Source organism: Pseudocercospora fijiensis, assembly GCF_000340215.1.
Source record: "Pseudocercospora fijiensis CIRAD86 unplaced genomic scaffold MYCFIscaffold_3, whole genome shotgun sequence".
NCBI lineage: Eukaryota > Fungi > Ascomycota > Dothideomycetes > Mycosphaerellales > Mycosphaerellaceae > Pseudocercospora > Pseudocercospora fijiensis.
In genome coordinates, this window is record NW_006921534.1 from 3,224,704 (window position 1) to 3,248,070 (window position 23,367).

A 23,367-nucleotide genomic window follows, 5' to 3' on the forward strand; every position below is an offset into this window, starting at 1 on the left:
GCGCCACCGTCGCAGCGCATCCAGACGCCAGCACGCTCTGTGCTATTGTTACCCGGTCCGCGAGCCGCTCAGTCGCATCTACCAACATCGGACACGAATTGGGAGATCGCACTCCGTTCGTGATGTCTTGTGCCGAGAGAACGAAAGGCACCGATACAAGCTCTGACGAGAACGTATAGTGCCGTCCGTAGATTGCGGTGACGCCTGATATTGTGATTGGATTCTGCCACTTGATAGCGTGGTGTCTTAGGGGCGGCACTATGGATGATCCTGGACGAGCGATTCCGCGCTCCGTCTCCAACACTACTCAACACCTCTTCAAATTAGCCAGAGCCAGTGTGAAGCGCCCTTTCTAGTTGAGATCGACGAGGGGTCTCACCTTTGAAATCAGTGCCCGTACCGTCGACACCGGCGACGATACAGGCGTGTAGAGGTTGTAAAACCCCTCACTTGCCTTCAGCACGATCAACCAGCTTCTCATCCAACCCGATCGGTTCATAGACGCTTCGATCCGCCTTCTTCTGAGCCCACACGATGTCGCCTTTGAGATAAACAATTACGCCGCCCTTGCCCGTAGCACTAGCTGTGATCCTAAATAGAGGAGCTCCGCTTTGCGGATGTGCTTCACGCAGCGGTACCATGGTGAGGTCTTCCTCGGCGCACCAAGCCTCGACCACATCTCTAAAGTCCTGCGTTAATTGTTCGCCAGCAATGGGGCGACTCGCGGCATTTTCCTGCGCTGCAAGCTTCTTGCCAACCTCCTTCGCAATAGGGCGTGAAGGGCCAGCAGCTGGAGCAGCCAACTCGGCCATTGATCTGCCCTCGTCTTGAAGCTCCGTAGCTTTGATGGCCATCTCTTTGCCTCTATCCCATTCTTTCACGATGTCCGGATGTGAGCTATACTTCTCTGGAATTTGCTGCTGCCACCAGGTCAACCACTGCAGAATCTCGTCGAAGTTTGGATCATCAGATGTTAGCCAGAGGTGTAAGATCGAGTGCCACTTTGGAAAGAATTCGGCGACAAGCAGCCGCACATACACGTCGGTCTTGAAAAATTCTTCCCATTTGAAGACATTCTCCAGTGCTGTGAGGTCCTGATCGGCTGGGTCGACTTCGAATTCCATGGACAAGTACCGTGCGAGTTTGGGCAACAGGTGTCTGACGAGAACATGATCAAGCTCTGAGCGAAGAAGGTCACGCCATTCCAATAAGCCAGGCAGTACGCCTGACGAGACGTTCCATCCGTCCAGGACTTGCCTCAGGCGTCGCTTCAGCTCGACCAGGAATCCTGAGGAGGCCTTGGGGTCGAGGTGGTACTGCGGCAGGTATGGTAGCCAAGGGAATAGCCAGGTGTGGGGTCGGGCGTGTTTCACGGTAGCAGTCTTGTGGTGATGCTTTCGCTTGCGGGGATCCCACATTGTAAGTGCTGTGCTTAGCTTGGGAACTATCAGCACATCCATAAGGTTGCTGTATATGAATGGTGGTAGCAGTGGTCGCCATGCCTGAACCAGTGATGTTAAAGGCGTATGATTAAGGACGTCCCAATTCGTGATAGTTGTTCGAAGCTTGGGTAGCCAGATGGTATAAATTAAAGTCTCGTATGCAGTGGTCGCTTTCTGGCGGTTCGATCTGGCATAGCTTTCGTCCAAATCGCCGAGGTTACGGGCAGTGACAATTTCCTCTCGAGGTTGGAGTCCTAGCAAAGCTTTTATGCAAGCCAGATCAGATGCCAGGAATGTTGGATCCTCTAAAGGTGACCAGCTAGCCAGTTGTTTCTTGAACAGCGGGAAGAGCGCGCCGACAGCTGCTTCTTGGAGATCATACTTCTCGATTTCATGTTTGTGTTCGTTCTGAAGATCCTCAAGCTTGGCAATGAGTGCTGTCCATTCTGCTTCAACATCATCGCTGCCAGATCCTGCAGCTGTCGTTAGGCGGAGACCTTCAATGGCTTCCAGGACACCTTGTAATCTCTCGAGATCTTCTTTTTGGGCCTCCGCTTCCAGGTGTTGTTGTCCCGCGTGCTCCTCGATGTAAGCTTTCTGCTCTTGCACTCCATGCCATGCCTCGATGAAAGCCTCAAGCTCTAGCCTTTCTCTCTTTGCGATCTTTTCCGCCTCTGACTCTGCTGGTACTCCAGAAGCAGTCATCAACCCCGCTGCACTTGTTAGCAATTTTGTCTGTGCACCGGTCGCATCAACAATGGAGCTGAGCATCTGTGGCGGAACATGTAGTCCTGGCGCCGCAGCTCGCACGTCTGCGGCTGTCTTATATTTGGTCTTGGGTTTTCGCGGTCCGCTTGGCGTACTCGCGCCGCTATCACCACTGATCCCGCCGGCAGACTTCTTCTTGCGCTCTCTGCGCGCCTTTCGTTCCTCCTCGCTGCTGTCTTCATACTGCTCGCCGCGCTTCTCGGCCGCTCTGCGCTTTTCCTCCTTGTATTGCTCCGTGAGCTCTTTAACAGCTCCAACACCTGCACCCTGCGGACGCAACTTGACTTCAATGGGGTTGACGACGCCTTCGCCCTCCATACCCAGACCTTCGCCCTCTTTCCAACCCATTTTGGCCATCATTTTGGCTGCGAAAGAGCCTTTCGCGCCTAGCTTGGGCGCCTTATGTGGCGCATTGCCGGCACCCGTGAACTTGCGCTTCTCAGCCATGATGCGCTGTGGCCGAGCCTCTTGTTGGTGTTGAAGGCGAAATTCAGATGGCGAAGAGGTGGAAGGCAGAATGTCGTTGGAACATGACTCGCGGGATAATAAGGTTCAGCTCGCGCGAGCGCCAAGCTCTTCACGGGATCCAGAAACTGGTCACTTCACTGCTACCGCTGAGGGGTGGCAGACTGAGATGTCAAGCATTATGAGTCAATCAACATTCAGGCTGGATTTATGCCAGAGGTGCATTTGAGAGGAACCTACATCATGACATGCCATGCTTACGTACTGAACTGAGCACCTTCCTACCATGTGGCATGCGGCTGCAAGACGAACGGGAAGAGCGGGGGTCGGGGTCGGGGTCGGGGTCGAGGATATTAGGAGTCCGGGCATGCCATGGGTGCTTTCGTGCTTTCGCGGGAATCCATCTCACATCAATTCTCGATTTCTGTGATGCGCAATGCCATCTAGCACTCCAGCATCCCCAATAAGATAACTGTTGCATTGCACGCGCACGTGGTGGAGGGAACGGGACGGGACGGGTGTGCCGATCTGCCGCTTCAAAGCAGTCTCACTGCTTGCTTTGCGTCTTTTGCCTCTCACTCTCACTCTTCCATCACCGCACCGCACCGCACCGCACCGCCCTCCTGCGCATGCGCCTGCATCACCAGCACCGAATACCGAACACCCACGCCACCGACCTGCTGCTGAGCAAAGCGATGAGCATCTGCAGCCATGCTGCTTTCACAACTCCGACTGTGCAGCAAACGTCTGGCTGCAGGTAGCTCGAATGCTGCCAGATCCTTTTCCTCCGTCGCTCCAAACACCCCTCGAACAGCTTTGGTCGCGAACAGAAGGGAGCTTGGCATCGCCTCATACAATGCCTTCACCTCGCAGCATCGCAAATATGCTGCGCAAGCCGAGCAGACCGATCGCGGCGTAGACCCTTCGGACTCTTTTCTTTCAGGAAACACTGCCAACTATGTCGATGAGATGTACTCAGAATGGAAACGCGATCCTTCATCCGTACATGTTTCATGGCAGGTCTACTTCAGAAACATGGAGAGTGGCGACATGCCCGTGAGCCGTGCTTTCACACCTCCACCAACTATTATGCCACAACCTGCCGGAGGCGTTCCAGCGCCCACTTTCTCCACCTCTTCTGGAGCCGCCGAGGCTCAGGGCAGTGACGTTATGAACCACTTGAAAGTGCAGCTTCTTGTTCGCGCGTACCAGGCGCGTGGTCACCACAAGGCGAACATCGACCCGTTGGGCATTAGAGACAACTCGAAGAATATTCCAAGAGAATTGGACTTGAAGACATACAACTTCACAGATGCTGATATGGAGACCGAGTTCACACTGGGTCCTGGTATTTTGCCAAGATTCAAGACCGATAAGAGGCACAAGATGACTTTGCGCGAGATTATTGATACCTGTGAACGCCTCTACTGTGGCCCTTACGGTATTGAATACATTCACATCCCGGATCGAGAACAATGCGATTGGCTTCGACAGAGGATTGAGGTTCCCCAGCCCTACAAGTACTCCGTCGACGAGAAGCGACGCATTCTGGACAGGCTGATTTGGTCCTCTTCTTTTGAAAGTTTCCTAGCCACCAAGTACCCCAACGACAAGCGTTTCGGTTTAGAAGGCGGTGAATCGCTCATTCCCGGTATGAAGGCCCTTATCGATCGCTCTGTCGACTACGGTGTCAAAGACATTGTCATCGGAATGCCTCACAGAGGTCGTCTCAACGTGCTGTCCAACGTCGTCCGCAAACCGAACGAGTCTATCTTCTCCGAATTTGGAGGTTCTGCAGATGCTGCTGATGAGGGATCTGGAGATGTCAAGTACCATCTGGGCATGAACTTTGAACGTCCCACGCCTTCTGGCAAGCGTGTGCAGCTCTCGCTTGTTGCCAACCCATCGCATTTGGAAGCCGAGGATCCAGTCGTGCTCGGCAAGACCCGCGCCATCCTCCACTACAACAACGATGAGACTCATGCAACGTCCGCAATGGGAGTGCTGCTCCACGGTGACGCTGCTTTCGCTGCTCAGGGTATCGTATACGAGACTATGGGCTTCTATGCACTTCCGGCATACCACACGGGCGGCACGATCCACCTGATCGTCAACAACCAGATCGGTTTTACCACTGACCCACGTTTTGCTCGTTCGACGCCATACTGTTCTGATATTGCCAAGTTCGTAGATGCACCTGTCTTCCACGTAAACGGTGACGACGTTGAAGCCCTCAACTTCGTCTGCCAGCTTGCTGCCGACTGGCGTGCTGAGTTCAAGAAGGATGTGGTAGTCGACATTGTATGCTACCGAAAGCAAGGCCACAACGAGACGGATCAGCCATCCTTTACTCAACCACTGATGTACAAGCGCATCAGCGAGCAACCGCCTGTCCTCGACAAGTACGTCAAACAGCTCCTTGACAACAAGACTTTCACTCAGGAGGACATCGATGAGCACAAGAGCTGGGTGTGGGGCATGCTCGAGGAGTCTTTTGCACGATCAAAGGACTACCAGCCAACTGCCAAGGAATGGCTCACCAGCGCATGGCACGGCTTCAAGTCGCCCAAGGAGCTCGCTACTGAGGTCTTGCCCCATCTCCCAACCGGACTTCCAGCCGACCAGCTGAAGCACATTGCCAAAGTCATTGGCGAGCCACCAGATGGTTTCCATGTCCACAAGAACCTGAAGCGTATTCTGGCCAACAGATCAAAGACTGTCAATGAGGGCAAGAACATCGATATGTCCACTGCTGAGGCTCTCGCTTTCGGCTCTCTGTGCATGGAAGGCCACCACGTACGTGTTTCAGGTCAAGATGTAGAGCGCGGTACATTCTCGCAGCGCCATGCTGTCCTCCACGACCAAGAGAACGAAGACACATATACGCCTCTGAAGCACGTAAGCAAGGATCAGGGATCCTTCGTCATTTCCAACTCCAGCTTGAGCGAGTTTGGTGCACTTGGATTTGAGTACGGATACTCGCTCTCTTCGCCGAACGCTCTCGTCATCTGGGAGGCACAATTCGGCGACTTTGCCAACAATGCCCAATGTATCATCGACCAGTTCATTGCTTCTGGAGAAGTCAAGTGGCTTCAGAGATCTGGTCTGGTAGTGAACCTCCCACACGGTTATGACGGTCAAGGCCCAGAGCACAGTTCTGGTCGTATGGAACGTTTCCTCCAGCTCTGTAATGAAGATCCTCGCATCTTCCCATCGCCAGAGAAGCTTGAACGTCAACATCAGGACTGCAACATGCAGATCACAGTCTGCACAACTCCTGCCAACAACTTCCACATCCTCCGTCGACAAATGAACAGGCAGTTCCGCAAGCCGCTCATCTCATTCTTCAGCAAGAGCTTGTTGCGTCACCCACTCGCACGATCAAACATCGAGGAATTCACCGGCGAGAGCCACTTCCAGTGGATCGTGCCAGACCCAGCGCACGATGAGAATGCTGAATTCAAGATCGACTCACATGACAAGATCGAGCGCGTCATCCTCTGCTCCGGACAAGTCTTTGCTGCACTTTTCAAGTACCGACAGCAAAACAACTTGACTAACACCGCCATTACCCGTATTGAACAACTTAACCCATTCCCATGGGCGCAGCTCAAGGAAAACCTTGACAGCTATCCCAACGCCCAGACCATCGTTTGGTGTCAGGAAGAGCCACTCAACGCCGGTGCATGGTCTTTTACCCAACCAAGAATAGAGACCCTTCTCAACCACACAGAACACCATGACCGAAAGCACGTCATGTACGCTGGCCGTAACCCAAGCGCATCAGTCGCTACCGGTCTCAAGAGCAGTCATCTGAAGGAAGAGCAGGACCTGCTCGAGATGGCTTGGAGCGTGAAGCAGGACAAGCTCAAGGGAGAATAGACGCATGGAGAAGTGTTATGCATTGCGGGTGGTGCAACATAAAGATTTTTTTTTCTGCTGCGGTTGTGATTATGTGTCCTTGAGCCGGGAAAGCTGCACGATTATACATATTGACACGGATCTCATGATCCCCTCTGAAGCATTTCCCTATGCTCGTTGCAACGTATCGTGTGAGGTAGATACCCGGTTGGCGAGAACCCCGATGTCCCTTGCCTTCTCGTTCACCGCTTCCACAGGCGGTGTCACTTGACGTTGGCGATACAACTTGCATAATCATCAAGCCTCTCCCGTGCCGTCTATTCTCCTCATCGAATCAAGAATTTCATGAATATACCTATCCAGTTCTTGGCAATACATTAATCCGAGCGCTACATTTTGAAGAAAAGAGTATGATCCCGAGTCATTTCGTGGCGGACCGACGACGGGTCAGGAAGAAAGCGGCGAAGCGTCTCTCCTGACCACGTCAACCCTGCTTTCACACACTGCGTACGTGTCTTGTCTTGCAATCAGAATAAATGGTGGCAGCACGTATGCAGCAGGCTGGCTTCCATCAGGCCTCAACCATGGTAATCTCGAACCGTTGCAAAATCTTGCGGACAAGCTCGGATTGTACGGTTCTCATCGTCTTTTTCTTTTCCCCTGCGTGGCGTTTTCCAGCGACAATAATGCAGGAGACGTGACGGTATCACTCACACTTCACTCGCCGAACATTCGATTTTTTTTTGTAGTAAGTCGGTCGCTACGAGTTTCGTGATCCTGGCGGGTCGAAGTAGATCCTCGTGCTTGAATCGTGCTCGAATTCTGCGCTTCTTGCAATGGAATATATATAAGAGTCAGGGGCCCGATGTTTTTTTTTCAGTCTGGGCTACGTTAGGAATGTAGTTACATTGCACATGAACCCCCCCCCCCCCCCCCCTTTTTTTTTTCTCGTCAAAGATTTTTGTGTTACTGTATATCATGGCTAGCGACAAAGATCGTGCTGGTCCAGTCGAGTGGCGGCTCGAACCCATTTTCTCGGAGGAGGAAGAGTTCGTTCTCGAAGTGCAGTTTGAGCGGAGGTGCAGTCACTGACCATCATAAGGTTGTTGAGAGGTGTCGGCTGCGTTTTCGAGACGCCTGAGAAGGATAATGAGGCAAAGAAGTGCTCCCAACCCATGGGAGAGTCTCGAACAAGTCTGTCCGAACTCAGCAAGGACTCGTCAATCAACTTGAAAGCTGTGCAGCGGCCTCAGGGACTGGAGAGCGCTCCAGCGAACAAGGCTGACAAGGTACTCAATTTCAACTGTGGTTGAAGCGGTCTTTCGTGGCACTGACTGGTTGTCAGTAGGTAGATGTTGCCGTTGGGGGGTCGGAAGCACGACCATCTCGCCTGCTGATGGTTGATTGTGTGTCGCAGACTCTACCGACCTCCAATGAGCCAGTCTTTGATATGCGAAAATCCATCTTTGCGGTCGTAGTATTCAGAGCTCACGGAAACGTCATAAACTCCGTGCTCTGTGACCGTAGCACGTCGAGGGGCATCGACTTTTGAGAATGAATTTAACTTTTTGAGTCATCAATAAGAAGTGACTGCTACCTGTTTGTAATGATTTAAGGCGACAGTCACAACCGTATTCTTGCGACACGCCATTCGCCCAGCCGTGCTCGGTAGCTATTGCATAGACCATTCTGGTGCGTTTTCATCAACAACGTGGAACGCGTTGAAGTCTCGCCTAGCTTTTCTTGGTCGGATGGGTGTGGTGTCAGGAGGAGGCTTTGCGACTGCATTGGCGTAGGTGTAGCGATTTGTTCTGGGTTTTTTGACCTTGTGGAACCCATCTTCACTGCTACCACTCGATGTGGACGACCGCGTGCCGGAGGTTCCTGAACGTGGAGAAAGCGCCACAGCCTCAGATATTTGCTCCATGTCCACGTCGACAGGCGCCACCGCTGCAGGGTGTGCAGATTCAGAAGTCGCTGCGTTACGTTCCATGGAGGTGGAGAAGAGCTTCTTCTGAACATCGTAGTGCAGGTGCTCAGTGTGGAAGGCGAGATAGAGTCCAAGCCACAAGACCCTCTCAGCTCGTGATTCTGCCATGGAATTTGTTTCAATCGCTCGGCCATCGTCTTCGCATTGGCCATCGAACCAGCCGGGGCAGAAGTAGAATTGACCCCAGATCAGGCCACGTATAGTATAGTCCTCCGAAAGAGGTTGCGCCTTTTCTTTGCGTTCCGCGCCGAGGAAGTTACCTTGTCGAGCACGTTCTAGTACGTATGTGCTAACTGGATCAATTGAAGCCAGCGTATTCAAAAACTCCGCAACCACGCCCCAAGGTAGCCGCCCGACATCCACGGGAAGGTCAAACGTATGATGGTTGCCGCTATTAAGTCGGGTTCGCAAAGCATGAAGGGAATGGATCCAAACGAGTGTGATGTGTACAAAACCGAGACTATCTCTCACCATGTCTGGGCTGTTGTACTGTCGTATAACAAAGTCAAAACAATCGATGAAGAAGCCTGTAGTTGATGTGGCTAGCGGTCCTGAGCCCATATCCGGAAGCAGCTTTGACAGGATATCGTCGGTGTGCATGGTGGACGTGACGGATGGTCTCGAGCTCTGCATCGCCTGGTTGATAGCAGCAGTGTACAACTGCCAAAGCATATTGGTTGGTTTACCTAGATCGAAGAGTGCCGCGACATTCGCGACGGCCAGATACGCTCCAAAGTCGCGAAGCTTGTTAGGCTGCTGACCGAGTAAATGCAAAGCGTCCTGGCCTACATCCTCGACCAAGGTCTTTGCACGAGCCGTGTAGACCAAGGCATGGAATGTGACGATGCGAGCTTCAGCTGACTGTCTACTACTCTGAATGGTCTGATCATCCTGTACGATGGGCCCGCACAGAGTTGAGAGGGAATCTCGAGCATTTGGAAAGGGTATGACGCAGGTCAACGACTTCGCATATAAGCAGAACTTGCGAAGACTGGGCCGCTCCAAGATTCCTAGATGATGATAGAGGCGTCCAATGGCAGGGTGACGGTCAGATGCCATGGTGTACCAGCGAGCTGCAACACCACCCCAAGTGGCATGGGCCTCTTTCTCCTCTTCTATTGCCATTCGGTATCGGGCGAGGTCTCCGAGGCATTCAATCCAGGTGTCGGTGAAGCCTGGCACAGTTTCGAACAGCAAAGCCATCATCTGGTAGGCGAGATAAATGAAAGCCAACATGTAGTCTTGAGAGTCAGGCCGGCGGTGTCGCAAGACTTCCAGAAATGCGTGTATACCGTGCTTCCACATCCGGGCCGGCATACTATACTTTGTGGCGAGGCCCCGGAGAGCGGCAGTCGCTGAGGGATGCTGCGTCGCCTAGAACGAACGTGGGTCAGTCCAGCGTGCAGCAAATGTCGGAGGGTGTCACGTGACATACCATGAGGAAGTCATGGTGCTCGTACAGTAATGTTCTGTGCAAGGCAATCAGTGCTTGCCACTGCTCTGGGCCGAGCGGAGACGTTGGATCAGCGACGTGAGCAGCATTGATGTTGATACATTTCGCTTCGACCATGACCAAACCAGCATAGATTCCTTTGACCTCTGCCGCAAGCTGTTCTTGTGAGATGGGAGACGAATCAGGCTGCAAGATGAGAGCCTGGGATTTGCTCCGCGGGTTCATATCCGACCGAAGACAAGAATGGCGGGCGTCTGATGTTGGGACATGTCTCCGGATGGATGGATCGGCCGGCTGTATGTGCTGGAGCGTGCTTGCCAGTGGCCGGGATGGACATGTTGATCCGTATCCGCTGTCACGAGGGACGGGAGCTCGCTCAGCATACTTCGTGGAGATGCGATTTCGGACGTGCGGACTCGATGGTGGCGACGTCTTTGGAGCAAGTACGGAAGCAGCTGTCGTTGTGTGTGGCCCGGAGCTTTCCGATGAAGAAGTCTTTTCGCCGGGGCTGCTGCCGGCTGTCGGTATCAGAGGAAGTGTGGCAAGAGGCGAGGCATGGCGTGGAGTGATGCTCATGTTACGAAGTCGGAACTGATCAATGGCAAGACCCTTCGTGCTGCTGAACGGAACGCATTCGGCTGCTCCTCACGTGCCTGGACACACTGGAGATCAACACTGGCCTGGCGTGCTTGCGCCCGAAGAAACCTGTATCTGTGGCCTTCAATAACGACACCATGACCGCATCTGTGATGAGACCGACCAGCAGATTCTCGAGTCGACCTCGATTTTCGGATTTTCGACGTCAGCACATCCGATTGCCCCGCGTCTGCCGGTGCCGAAAGAAGACTTCCAGGACAGAATTAAGCAGATGGTGATTCTTTCGCTCACTGGCGATAAGTATTGCTGGAAAAGGCGGGCGCGGGCAGAACGAGAAGGCCAAGAAGGCGAAGAAGGCAAAGAAGGCAAAGAAGGAGTCAGCCAGCACGAAATGACCGTGTTCCTTTTCGACGCTACTGCATATAGAGGGTTGCCTTGCGCGTAGACAAGCGGGGAGGCCGGGGACACGAGAAACAGAATTTGGCTGACGACGGCAAGGCAGCGTGGTTCGCAACGTTGCATACTTGTCTCAGAGGCCGCCCGGCTTGACTGATGATCCACCAGTGTTTGATGAACATCGCTATCCTCGGCTCTTGTACACGTGTACGTGTGGTGGATGGTGCGGAACAGGTTGCAAATGTCACACCAGACTATAGTTGTGATCATCCCTTCAAACCGAGAAGACATGGTATGCCTGAGGCCAGTATGTGTTGCCTGTGCCTTGCTTACCAAGGCAGCCATCTAACTTGAGAGCTGGAGTCGTGGCCTCATCACGTGCGCACCCGGCGCAAGATGAGTCAGCACATTTGACTTCGTTTCGTGAAACGCGTAGATGGCATTGCGTGTAGTTAATTCGTCGTATATGTTAGGAGTTTTAGTAAAACCTAAATAGAGTTATAAGCACAGCGTTTTACTAGTAATTACTAGGCAATAAGCTACCCGCAATCCTCTAGTTTAGTAGTGTTTAGAACCGCTCGGCGTAGTAACAAATTAGGTTAAGAAGGGCGCCTCTCTCGAGCCTATTAGTAAAGCGGCTATTTAACTATTTAACTATTATAGAAGCAGCAATTTTGCAGTAGAAGAGACTATTATAAATACTAAGAGTTATTACTATATAATTACCGCCTTCTACGACTATATTAGAAAGCCTAGCCTCGCTAATTACTATCTCTTCTGCCTCGTTATTGCTTAATACGAGGTCTTGTAATACGTGTTATATTACCGCTACTATTACCGTTAGTTAAGTAATAGTCTGTATATGTTCTTACGCCTCTTATCTCGTAGTTAACTCGCTCGTTAGTTAGTAAGTTATTAGTAATATCGTCGTCCGAGTCGTCCGTTATCTACTTTTATAATCGCCTAGCGGCTTGCTCGCTATTATCGTCGTTAAGATACTTTATTACTAACTTAATTATATTATAGCTTACGCCGTACTAGGTAAGAAGCTCTTCGAAGCCCTAGAGGCTACTATCTTTAAAGCAACGGTCGTCTATAGTAATACTATTAACCTCGCAAATGCTATATATAAGGTCCTACGATAGCTTACCCTAATTCTAATTAGTACTAAGGTAACGGAGGCCTAGTAGCGTAGGTAGACCTTGCGGTAGTAGCGGCGGCGGCGGCGGCGGCGGTATATTATCTCCTATTAAATCTACCTCTTTAACGCTATCTAAATTAAGCGCTTATAAGGACTATATTTATAGTATTGTCTCGCGGCGAGTTAGTATATTAAAGAAGACGCTTTATAGTAGTAGAAGGCGCGCCTTCGGAGTAAGGTTACTTATAGCAGGTAATAAGAATATAGGCTATCGAATAGGTAATAATTAAACGCGCCGTTTAGATAGTAACGGCCGCAGTATTATATTATAGTAAACGTAATAGGTTTCCGGCGTTATTAGTAGCAATTAAGTGCGAGTTAGAGTAATAGGTTTAGTAGGCAATTTAGTTATCTACTATCGCTTAGTCTCGCCTATAAATTAGACCTCCTATAGGTTAGCGATAAACTAGTTAATATTAAGGGCGTAGCAACTGTCTAAGAAGTCTTTAACCTTCCGTACGTAGAAGGTATAGAATAAGTCCTTTATATTACTATAAATAGTAGGGTCGTCTGCTATACGCTAGTACTTTAAATTTAGTGTTTCTACGGCCTCTTTAAAGTAGCCTCGCAGGTCTCGTAACTTAGGTGCGCTTGCTAGCGCAATACTGTCTTCTTCGTAACTCTCGATTACGAGTTATTAAGTGTCTAGTCGTTACTAGTATTCGTTAGCGGATATAACGTTAAGGCCTATAAATAGCTAGAGATATCGCCTCTACTAGAAGTTAGTAATTTCTAGTCTATTATAGAATAGGTAGTCTCGTAGAATATAGTAGTACAGAAGCCTTAATTAGAACTAAGAGAGGTAGTTACAACGAGCCGGAGTTACTCTATTATAGCTGCGTAGTATGCCCTTATATACTAGCGCCGCCTTAGCCTCTATCTCTATAGCAATATCGACCTATTTCCGTAGTAGATCTTAAGCCGCTAGTAGCTATAGAAACTCGAAGCCTACTAATCGCTTTGTCTACTAATATTGTATACGCTTGCCGATCCTATAGCTTGCTAGTTATGCCTTATAAAGCTGTCTATCGTCTACCTAAAGAACTTCTAAGATAGTACTATATAGGTTATAGAACACGAGGTTGCGCTTGTTGCGGTTATACTTAATAGCATAATAATAGCCTTCGAGAGGCGACGTTGTCCTTATCTATAGCAATAATAGACTATAAAGCCGCGCCTAGGTTGCCTATCTCCTCGAATTTATACTATTCTAATTATGCTGTATATACTTAATTTTCTTTTCCTATTCTACTAGTTTATGTTCTCTTAGCTAATCCTGTATCTACCTATTGTTTTCGGCGATTTCTACGATATTGCGGGCATAGTAGATCGAGTAGTAAAAGCGCTTTACAATCTCTAGATATTAGGCTTCTAGGAACGCTCGAAGGAAGGTCTCTTTAGCGTAGCGCTAGCATAGGTAGAGCTAAACAGGTTTGTCTCTAAACGATAGGTTAATTGCTATCTACTCGGAAGCTAAATTATTAGTAATTGTAGCGATAGGTGTCTATTATAGTAACTAAGTCTTAATTACTCGAAGTCCGGATTCTACTAACTTAGCTTTCTACGATTCGAGCAATAAATGTCCTATAGGTAGCTAGCAACCTAATACATCGCGAACATATATAGTAAAAAGGTTCTATCTAAGGTCCGTAGTCTTATAAGTTACGTCTAGCAAAAACAACTATATAGTATATTAGTTAGTAGTGTTTTGAATTTTTAAAGTTAGCCCTCCGAACGACGTAGCGTAAGCTCGTAAATGCTAAGAGCTTATTAGTTAGTCGCTCGCGACTGCTTCCGCAATATCGCTTTCTACGAAGGGTAATAACTGTTACGATATAACACTATTACATATACGATAGCAGGCAGCGGTCACTATCGACCGCTACGGTCGCTATTGCTACTAATAGTAGGACTATTATATAGATAGCTTGCCTCGCGGTACCTTAGAGAATGTATTAACTTTTGTACCGTATAACCGTTATAATACCTTCGTACTATAACCGTATGCCTAGCAACTTAGTAGCTTCGCTTAACACTTAGTTGGCTTCTATACTAACTACTAGTCCTCTACTAGAATCGACCCCGGTCGTTATAGCTGCGACGAGAATCGACGCGATTAGCTACGGGTCCTGCCGACCTTCCGCTACTTACTACGATTTAACTCCTACCGGTTACGACGGTACCTATTCGATTTACTACCTTTCCGCACTCTATACTACCGACGTACGACCGCCTTTTAGCGATCCCGTTAGTATACCTAGGAGACGGTAGTGCCTCTACTTTTAGCGGCAGTTGCCTCCTCTACCTAGGTCTAGGGGCAGTCGCTTTTCCGAGGAGGACCTGCCTCGATAAGCTACGCTCCTTCGACTTTAGTTAGTACTCTATTATTGTCCTCTATCTAGAGACTATCCTGCCTTTACCCTCTTACTAATAGTTTACCCGCTTACCGTAACTCCTTAGACTCGCTTCTAATTTCGATAGAAGCCTCGAAATTAGCTAAGCTAGCGGTTCAACCGCTGCCCTAGTACTACGATCTCGGATTGCTAGGTATAGAACCTTATATCCTACGCATTTGTTCCTATATTTAGAACTACGTCGATTATAGCGAGAACTTCGCGACCTAGCTTAGGGCAAAGCACGGCCGGATCGACTTGCTTACTTTATACGTTCTATACTATTACCCGCTCGTAGGAAATCCGCCGCCGCTATAGGCTAAGATCGACGAGCTCTACTTAAACACCCTTAACGGTTACAACTTCCTAGGGCAGTAGGTAGTAGATAAAGGAATTCTAACTAAATCGGTTAAGGAGCTTAAAGCCGCGCTCCTAACGGTGCGCGATTTACGCTATTACCGTTACTTCTACCTAGAAATCTATCTACTACCTATAGTAGAGCAGCGTCTACCGGCCCGACTAGCTTAAGTTCTAGCACGCCCTACGGTTTCGCCTATTACTACGGTAGAAACAACTGTACCGCCGGAACAACGACCCGGTTCGCCTAAGAGCTCGCTTAAATCGGTTTTCTTACGAAGACCTCTTAAGCTACGATACCTAGCCGACGAGAATCCCTAGAAACCGAGGGACCGATCGCCTAACCCGTCTCCTAAGGAATCGTCGCTAGGGCTCTCTAATCTATCGACGTTACCGTTCTAGGATATCGGTTATAGCTAGCTGCCCCTAATAAACGACGGCCTCCCCGACCCGTAGGCTAACGAGCCGCGTAGCCGTTTCTAATATCGTACTCCTATAGATACCTCGCAGACAACCGAGGAGATCGATAGAGCGAATATTGCCGTATAGCAAAACCGTTAGCGCCGTAATTATCTTCGCGAGTTAGCTAGGCGGAGAGGCGTCTATCTCGACGAAGTTATATTAGACTTTCTAATAGAATAAGCGATTTTACCGCTATTAGGAACGCGTAAGCTAAGTCCGCCCCGGCCGAACCCTCCGTAGCCGAATCTAGACTAATACGATTACTAGTAGAGGGCAGACGCGTATATAAACGCCCGTAGGCACAGCCGCTTGCGACGTAGCGGCTTTACGCTAGGCGACCCGCCTAGCAATCCGCCGGGTAATCCTCTAGGCAACCCTACCGGTAATCCTCTAGGTAATTAGTCGGCCTATTCTCTACTACCGCTACCTAGTAGCTTCGATCCGGGCGACTCCTCTTATAAGCCGACGCAGAATCAGCCTTTGCCCTTTCCGCTATTAGACCTATAGGGCCTACCGCGGGAAGGCAAGAAACAATACCGGAAGCACCGTTAGTATCGGGGTAATCCGAGTAAGGATAGATCCTCGTCGGATAGCGAGGATTCGGACGATTCTAACTAATCTTCGTCGGATAACGATAGCTCCTCTAATAACGGCTATTATAGACGCGCTCGACGTCGCGAATACCGTTAGCGTTATTAGGACTACGACGCGGAAGCGCCGGATTCTAAAGCGAGTTATTCTTATAGCTATTACGCCCGCTCTTACCGGCTACGGTTTAACCTAGTATACCTCGGCTTCTTCGATCCTCTACTTAGCGTAGCGGATTACAGCGAAGGGGACTATATATTAGTCGGCAACAAGATAACCTACCGTTTAGTGTATACTTTCCTTAAAGCGGCTAAGGATTATATCTATATCGTAGGGCGAGAGACGGTCTGCCTTAACCTCTCCTTATACTTCCGAGGAGTTGCGCTTAGTTAGTATTATAGTTACCTCTCTAGTAGGAACCGGGCTAAACTGCGCGGTAGGCACGGTTTAAAGCGCTAGGAGCGTTGTCTTAGTAAGAAATAGAAGGTTCTACCGATAAAGGCGATAGATCTCCTTAATAAGTAGCGCTACGACCGGTAGGATATCGTAGCGGGGCGCTCGGTAACGGATTTCATCGTTAAGACAGTCCGCCTCGCTAAGGATACTAGTATAAGGAAGTCTAATCGGCTCCTCGAGGCCTACCGTCGGATAGATCTACGACTTTAGCTTAATATCGACGAACCGAATCGCCGTACGAAGGTCGATAGATAGGTTACCTATTGCGAGAAGCAGGCATTAATTTAGGAGTATATACTCTCGTCTTCGTTAAATCGTCGCTAGGATGTTACTGCTAGAGATAATAGCCGTACCGGTAAGGCTACTTAGTAGAGCCGGCCCGAAGGGAATACCGCCTACGCCCTAGTAAGTTTTACTCCAGTAAGAGCGCTCCCGGATAGCCGGAACCGCGACCTCGACCGTCCTACCCTGCCTCGCCCTACTAATACCTACTAGTAGAATCGTCTCCCGCTAGTACAAAATAGCGAAGGACCGTCGAAGGGTAGCGGCCCTATCTTTCTCTCGAAAGATCTAAAGCGAGTTAATTCGCGCCTATTTAACCGATAGGATAGAAAGCGCAACGATCGAGCTCGTAAGTAGGCTAACTTTGCCGATAATAGTAAGAGAGTAGGCGATACCGTAAATAATACTAACTAAGCCGACGACGGCTATCGGGAGGATAGTTAGGAGGATAAGGGAAGAACCGACGCGGATAATTATAGCTATTTTAGTAACGCTAGAGAAGACGCCGACTACTTTACCGACTCTTACGACTCCGACCCGGGCTTAGGAGCTTACTTTGCGGGCGTAGGCGATCGCTCGCTATTAGCGTTAAACTCGGTGCTATAGGCTAAAGCGTCCCTACTAGCGGCGATTTAACTATTCGCCTCTACGAAGTACGCTTGCAAGATTTGTAGGCAGCGATTTAGGTTAGGCAACCTTCTATACTAGTATATTCGTAAGGAGTATATAGGGGCGACGACGCCTTCTACTATTATCGAACGCGTATCGGCAAATCCGGAAGTAATTTAGTCGAAGGCGCCTCCGTCGGCCTAGTAAGGTTATACGTTCCGGAATTAGTAATATATAACTTTCCCTCTACGATTGTCGCTATTTGGCGCGTCCGTATAGGTCTGCCTAGATACCGGCTATACGCTTACTATTACGGAGAAAGACTTTATTTTAGGCTATTACCTAGACGTCGAGATACGTAAGCTACGCGAACCGATCGAGATCGGCGGTATTACTAGCGCGTATCGCTCCGGGGAATACGTTATATTAGATATGTTTGTCCTAGTAGCGAAGACGGACGGTGCGGTCTCCCTAGTACGGATAACTCGTAAGGTTTACCTAGTTCCTAAACTAAAGGCGAAGATCCTAGTCGGTATAGATACGATTGCCCTAGAGGGAATAAAGATCGATATTCCCGCGCGGACGGTTACTATAGCTAGTTAGGATAACGCCTATTTTAAGGTTGCCGTTAAGCGTAAAAAAGGGAAGTCGGTTTAGCGCTCCGTAAGGCTAGCGGAGGACGTAACCTTAGCTCCGCGTACGGTCGCCCTCGCACTAGTTAAGTATAGCGGTAACCTCCCTAAGGGTAGGGATTTTATTCTTAACGCCGGTTTTTTAGTCTAGCTAACGGGCAATACCTAAGGATTGTCGTTATAAGCTCTACCGCTAGTAACGGCGTACAATTAGGTCGTAGACGCTAATTTTTCTTATATATATATTCGTAACGATGCGACGACTCTAGTAACGGTTCGAGCTAGACAGTTGCTAGGCTCGTTAAGTAACGGTACTATTACTAGGGCCTACTACATCGACGTAGCCGACTACGGACTAGTAGGATTGAGTCCTAACGCGTTTACGGCTACGCGGGATATACTAAACGCGTAGCAGGAATATCGGTATACCTTAGGCGTAACGATCTACGGTAACGATAACTAGGCGGACTAGATTACTACGGCGGTTAAGTAGTACCCGGAGCTCTTTACGGATTGCTAAACGATAGTCGACATCCCCGAGCACGATTATATACCGATCCTAACAGTGCCGAATTACCTAGATCTACTACCGCCTCCCCGCGTAATTAACCTAGGTAAGAGGGATCGTAAAGTAGTAGATAAGATATATAACGATCTGTACCGCTAAGGGAAAATGCAGTATATAACCGAGCCTACGCCCTTCGGCTTTTTAGTGTTCGTAGTTTAGAAGCGGGTTGCTAACGGTAAAGGCGGCATAGTTAATAAACCGCGGGTAGTAGTCGATATCCGCGCCTTAAATAAGGTAACGATCCCCGATAGCTATTAGATACCGCTCTAGGCGGATCTCTTTATATAGTTAGTAGGGTGCTAGTATATTAGCACTATAGACTGTCTGACCTTCTTCTACTAATAGGGCGTAAAACCGGAGGATCGTTACAAATTAACGATTAACACTTATCGCGGCTAGGAATAGTACAAGGTCGCTATTATAGGGTATTCGAACAGTATCTAATTCGTGTAGCGGAAGCTAGATTAGATCCTTCGCGACTATCGCAGCTTTATACGAGCTTATATCGACGATATCGTAGTGTTTTCGCAAACGTTACCTAAGTATCTCGATTATCTAGAAGCGGTCTTCTAGAGATTAGACGCCGTAAGGATTAGTATTAGTCCGAAGAAGACTTTCTTAGGCTTCCCCTCCGCGACCCTTTTAGGTTAGCATATTAGCGGCCTCGGTTTAGCTATAAGTAAGGAGAAAATCGCAGCGATTACCTCGCTTTAGTTCCCGGAAAACGTATAGAAGCTAGAGCATTATCTCGGTCTAACTAATTGGTTGCGGCAACATATCCTATACTACGCGCAGATAGCGGCGCCTCTATAGGCGGAGAAGACACGCTTATTAAAAGGGGCGCTAGTTACCGGCAATAGTCGTCGCTAGCACGTCGCTGTTACGATACTAGGCGAGAACGATTAGCACCGCGACGAGCTAGTAAAAGCGTTTCGCTTATTGCAATCGATGTTCTACGAGCCCTCTTTCCTATACTATTTCGACCCTAACCGTCGCTTATACGCTAATATAGATTCCTTAAAAGAGTTTGGCTACAGCGCGGTACTCTACTATGTCGATAGGGATCTAGACCCGATTCTATCGGAGGGAAAGGTATAGTTGTTTCCTTACTATAAGGTTTAGCCTATTCTATTCTTAAGCCGAGGCCTAACTTAGGCGGAGACACGATATTAGCTAATAGAGCTCGAATACTCGGGAATCGTATAGATAGTAAAGAAGGTAGGCTATTTAATATACGCTTTATCGACGCCGACGACTATCTTTATAGACTACTATACCGCGGTCGGGCTTACTAACTCGGTATCGATAACTACGACTACCGATATAGGCAAGCAGAACCTAAAATTAGTAAGGGCATCGATGTTCCTTTCCTAATATCGAGTTAATATAGTTTACCGTCTAGGGCGGATATACCTAGTTCTAGACGCCCTTAGTCGACTCCTAGGGGATACGGAGTCGCCTAAGTTAACGCCGGACGAGGAGAACTTAGACCCGCTCTCCTACTATGCCGACGTTACGCCCTCTTCGGCCGATCTAGAGGAAGTAGCCTACTTTTATACGATATTAGTAGAACTAGATCTGGATTTCCGACGACGCTTAAACCGAGCGTACGATAACGACGAACATTAGTCTAGGGTATTGCGGCTAGTTCGATAAGTATAGGCGCGGAATGCTCTAGAGCGTCTCTATTCGGAGGGAGCTAATATGCCTTCGGTAACGAAGACGCTAGTTCGGTATAAGGGTAGCAAAAATCCGGACCTATTCGTAGGTAATAAGTTTAATAGTCCGCTAGGCATTCGATTCTTCGAGAGGGACGGCCTCTTGTATTTCTATAACTAATCTTTAGGGCGCGAGCGGCTCTATATCCCTCGAGCCTTAATAGGCGAGATCTTCGAGCAGGCTTACGATAACCGTTACTACTAAGGCTTTTAGCGCGTCTTCGACCGTATTTAAGCTTCCTTTTTTATATATCGACTCGCTCGCTACCTTCGCCTCTATTTAGATTATTATTACTAGTATCTCCTTTTGCGCACCCTCCGATACGCTCCTTACGGCGAACTTTACCCGATCTAGAATGCGGAGGGCCTATACTATACTATAACGATAGATCTCGTAACTGCCCTACCGGTTACGACCGATAGATTTAATACACTATATACGATTACTTGCAAGACGTCTAAGCGGGTAGTAGTCGTCCTAGGCAAGGAGGACTAGAAGGCCTACGACTAGGGCATCGCTCTAATCGATAGGCTTTGCTTAATAGATATAAGTATACCGGCAGTGCTTATCGCTAATCGTAATCCTCGCTAGCTAAGCGACTTCTTTAAGGGCGTTTTCTCGCGCCTACGTACGAAACTAGCTACGTCTACGGCCTACTACCCGCAAACCGATAGTCAATCCGAGCGAACTAACTAAACGGTCGAAACGGCAATTCGTTACTAGTTAGTAGATTATCCGGGCGAGGATTAGACGACGTTTATCCTATAGCTATAGGCTACGCTTAATAACTCCTATAATACGACTACCGGTTAGTCGCCGAACGAGGTTGCTACGGGCGTAAAGACGAATCTCGACTCGCTCGATATACTATACGACTATCCGTATAATAGGGCAGCAGAGCGTAGTCGTATCTAGAAGGAAGTCTAGGACGCGATTGCTTAGGCGAACGTAAAAATAAAAGAACGGTATAATAGTAAGTATAAGCCCCTATTCCTTAAGCTAGGCGACCGTATTATGCTTCGCCTATACCGTAGTTACGAAGTGCTAGGTTAGTCGTATAAGTTTAGCTACCGTTTTAAAAGGCTTTTTACAGTTCTCGAGAAGGTCGGACGACTAGCCTACTATCTCGAGTTGCTACTATTAATACGTATCTATCCGGTAATATCGGTTTCGCAGTTAGAAAAAGCTCCTAAAGACCTAGATCCTTTCGAGAGAACAGTTAATTACGAGCCCCCGCCCGTCGTAGCTAAGAACGGTCTAGGTTCTAGCGACGAGGGCGATTCTTACGAAATCGAGCGCTTTCTCGGGCGACGGACCGTCGTCCGAAGAGGCTAGCCTGTTCTCTAATACCTAGTAAAGTAGAAGGGCTATAGGAGCGCCTATAATATATAGTATAATATCGACGACTTAACGGGCGCAGACGATCTACGCAAAATCTACGATAACGTATACCCTCTAGAGGAGGTACCGCTATCCCGTACCCTCTATAGGGTAGTAAAGCGGACGAGAGCTCGCTAGCCTTTTTTAGAGGTTGCTAGCTCCGCCGACAAAGGCGAGGCCGGGCAATCCCTCGCGGTTCGTCGCAAATCGATACGACTCCGCGGCGCGACTCCTCCTTCGGAGTCGTAATCCGCCTAGGCGTACCCTTATATCGTTATCGTAACTACGTTACTTAGGCAACCGTTATACGTAGACTCGGGCTATTCCTTATTTAGTATCGATCTTTCCGGTATCCTACGATAAGAGAGCTTTCTATTAATTACCGACGACGAATAGAAACGGCCCTCGAGCGCGACAACCGCGTCCGTCGCGGGGAACGTAAAGCAGCAGCTTTTTAGCAAAAATTTCTATAGCACCGATCGCGATACAAGCCTCTAAACGTTACATTATTCGAGGCGGATTTATAGCGCGCGTCTCGCCTATACCGTAAGGCCGATACGTTCGACCTCCTCTAGGGAATAATAGCTAAGGAATACCGTAGAGGCGAGGATCGAGACCCGTAGGACACCGCGATAGGGAATAGTAAGATTAACGCTCCTCGCGGGGAATCGCTACTATTAGACGGTCTAGGATCGGCCGGATAGTCCTTATTTGTTACCGGCTTAACGCCTACGCCTAAGCTAGAGAGTAAGGCAAGTAATAAGGGTATAGCATTAGGTACTACGGTCGGGAATTATACGGCCGCGCCTAAGCTAGAGGACCTAACGGATAGGGCGGATGCGGTATTAGATACTACGGTCGAGAGTCGCACGGCCGCGCTAGAGCTAGAGAATATAACGGATAAGCAAAATGCGGTATTAAACGAAACGGTCGAGAATCGCATAGCCGCGCCGGAGCCTAAGGATATAATAAGTAGAGAGGAGGCAGATATAGACCCTTCGACCGAGGTCCCTACGCTCGCGGCTAAGCTTAAGAATATAGCAAACAGAAAGAATGTAGCGCCTAGCGCTACGGTCGAGACACGTACGGCTACGCCTAAGCTAGAGGATATAGAAAACTCGATAAAGGATTTAGTAGGCAAGGAAGATACGATAGCGGATTAGATCGGCGAGCATCGTAGAGAGATAGATAACGCCGCGCTCGACCTATAACAACCGCGGCTAGAGGAAAACGGTGCTAACCTAACGTAGACGCTAGAAGGATTTATAATTCTCGCTACGGTAGAAGGCAACATCCGATAGATCTTTCGTAGGGCGCTATAGCTTATTTCTACCGACGGCAGCTTAAGTACTAGCGAGGTTTAGACGGTGTTAAGCTATACCGCCGAGGATAGCTATATACGGCCTTTCCTAATGTTTACCGAGGACGGATCCGATATAGAGCTATACTACGTATTAACGGACGCCGGCCGGCAACTGTTATAACGATACGCCCCGTTGTTCCTAGATCGTAGTCGTATTAACGAGACGCTAATAGCAAGCTTAGTACCGTTGCCCCCGGCTAATAAAGCAGACGCGTCCGATTAGGAATCGCTCGACGTAATAGCTCGGCCGCAATCGTAGGGAACGCCGGGCAGTAAGTTTAGTACGGCGTAGCGTTAGACTATCGCTAACCTATCGATAGTACTTCCGAATCTAGACTATCCGCTCTCCGATATTAGACGGTTTTTATTTCTAAAATATTGCGTA

The 23,367-nt window shown here is 49.0% G+C and overlaps 4 protein-coding genes across 4 annotated transcripts; 2 read left to right on the forward strand and 2 right to left on the reverse strand.

The window, feature by feature from the left end:
• Nucleotides 1-446: 446 nt before the first annotated feature.
• Nucleotides 447-2,657, reverse strand: MYCFIDRAFT_134399 (uncharacterized protein; the record flags this gene model as incomplete). Its single annotated transcript, XM_007926833.1, has 1 exon — nucleotides 447-2,657. The coding sequence occupies one exon, from the start codon at nucleotides 2,655-2,657 to the stop codon at nucleotides 447-449; it is 2,211 nt and encodes a 736-aa protein (XP_007925024.1).
• A 653-nt stretch (nucleotides 2,658-3,310) lies between these two features.
• On the forward strand, nucleotides 3,311-6,676 carry MYCFIDRAFT_152624 (uncharacterized protein). The gene has a single exon (XM_007926834.1). The coding sequence runs from the start codon at nucleotides 3,387-3,389 to the stop codon at nucleotides 6,555-6,557; it is 3,171 nt and encodes a 1,056-aa protein (XP_007925025.1). The 5' UTR covers nucleotides 3,311-3,386; the 3' UTR covers nucleotides 6,558-6,676.
• Nucleotides 6,677-7,499: 823 nt separating this feature from the next.
• Nucleotides 7,500-10,555, reverse strand: MYCFIDRAFT_207267 (uncharacterized protein; the record flags this gene model as incomplete). The annotated part of the gene is made up of 5 exons (XM_007926835.1): nucleotides 7,500-8,129; nucleotides 8,164-8,225; nucleotides 8,255-9,900; nucleotides 9,953-9,995; nucleotides 10,023-10,555. The coding sequence occupies 5 exons, from the start codon at nucleotides 10,553-10,555 to the stop codon at nucleotides 8,113-8,115; spliced, it is 2,301 nt and encodes a 766-aa protein (XP_007925026.1). The 3' UTR covers nucleotides 7,500-8,112.
• A 22-nt stretch (nucleotides 10,556-10,577) lies between these two features.
• On the forward strand, nucleotides 10,578-11,424 carry MYCFIDRAFT_173404 (uncharacterized protein; the record flags this gene model as incomplete). The annotated part of the gene is made up of 8 exons (XM_007926836.1): nucleotides 10,578-10,692; nucleotides 10,734-10,753; nucleotides 10,786-10,803; nucleotides 10,833-10,973; nucleotides 11,027-11,079; nucleotides 11,112-11,188; nucleotides 11,226-11,283; nucleotides 11,310-11,424. 8 exons carry the CDS (start codon nucleotides 10,578-10,580, stop codon nucleotides 11,422-11,424), a joined length of 597 nt encoding a protein of 198 aa, XP_007925027.1.
• Nucleotides 11,425-23,367: the final 11,943 nt, after the last annotated feature.

Coding starts and splice junctions, on each gene's coding strand:
- MYCFIDRAFT_152624 (XM_007926834.1), top strand. CDS start 3,387: ATGCTGCTTTCACAACTCCGACTGTGCAGCAAACGTCTGGCTGCAGGT.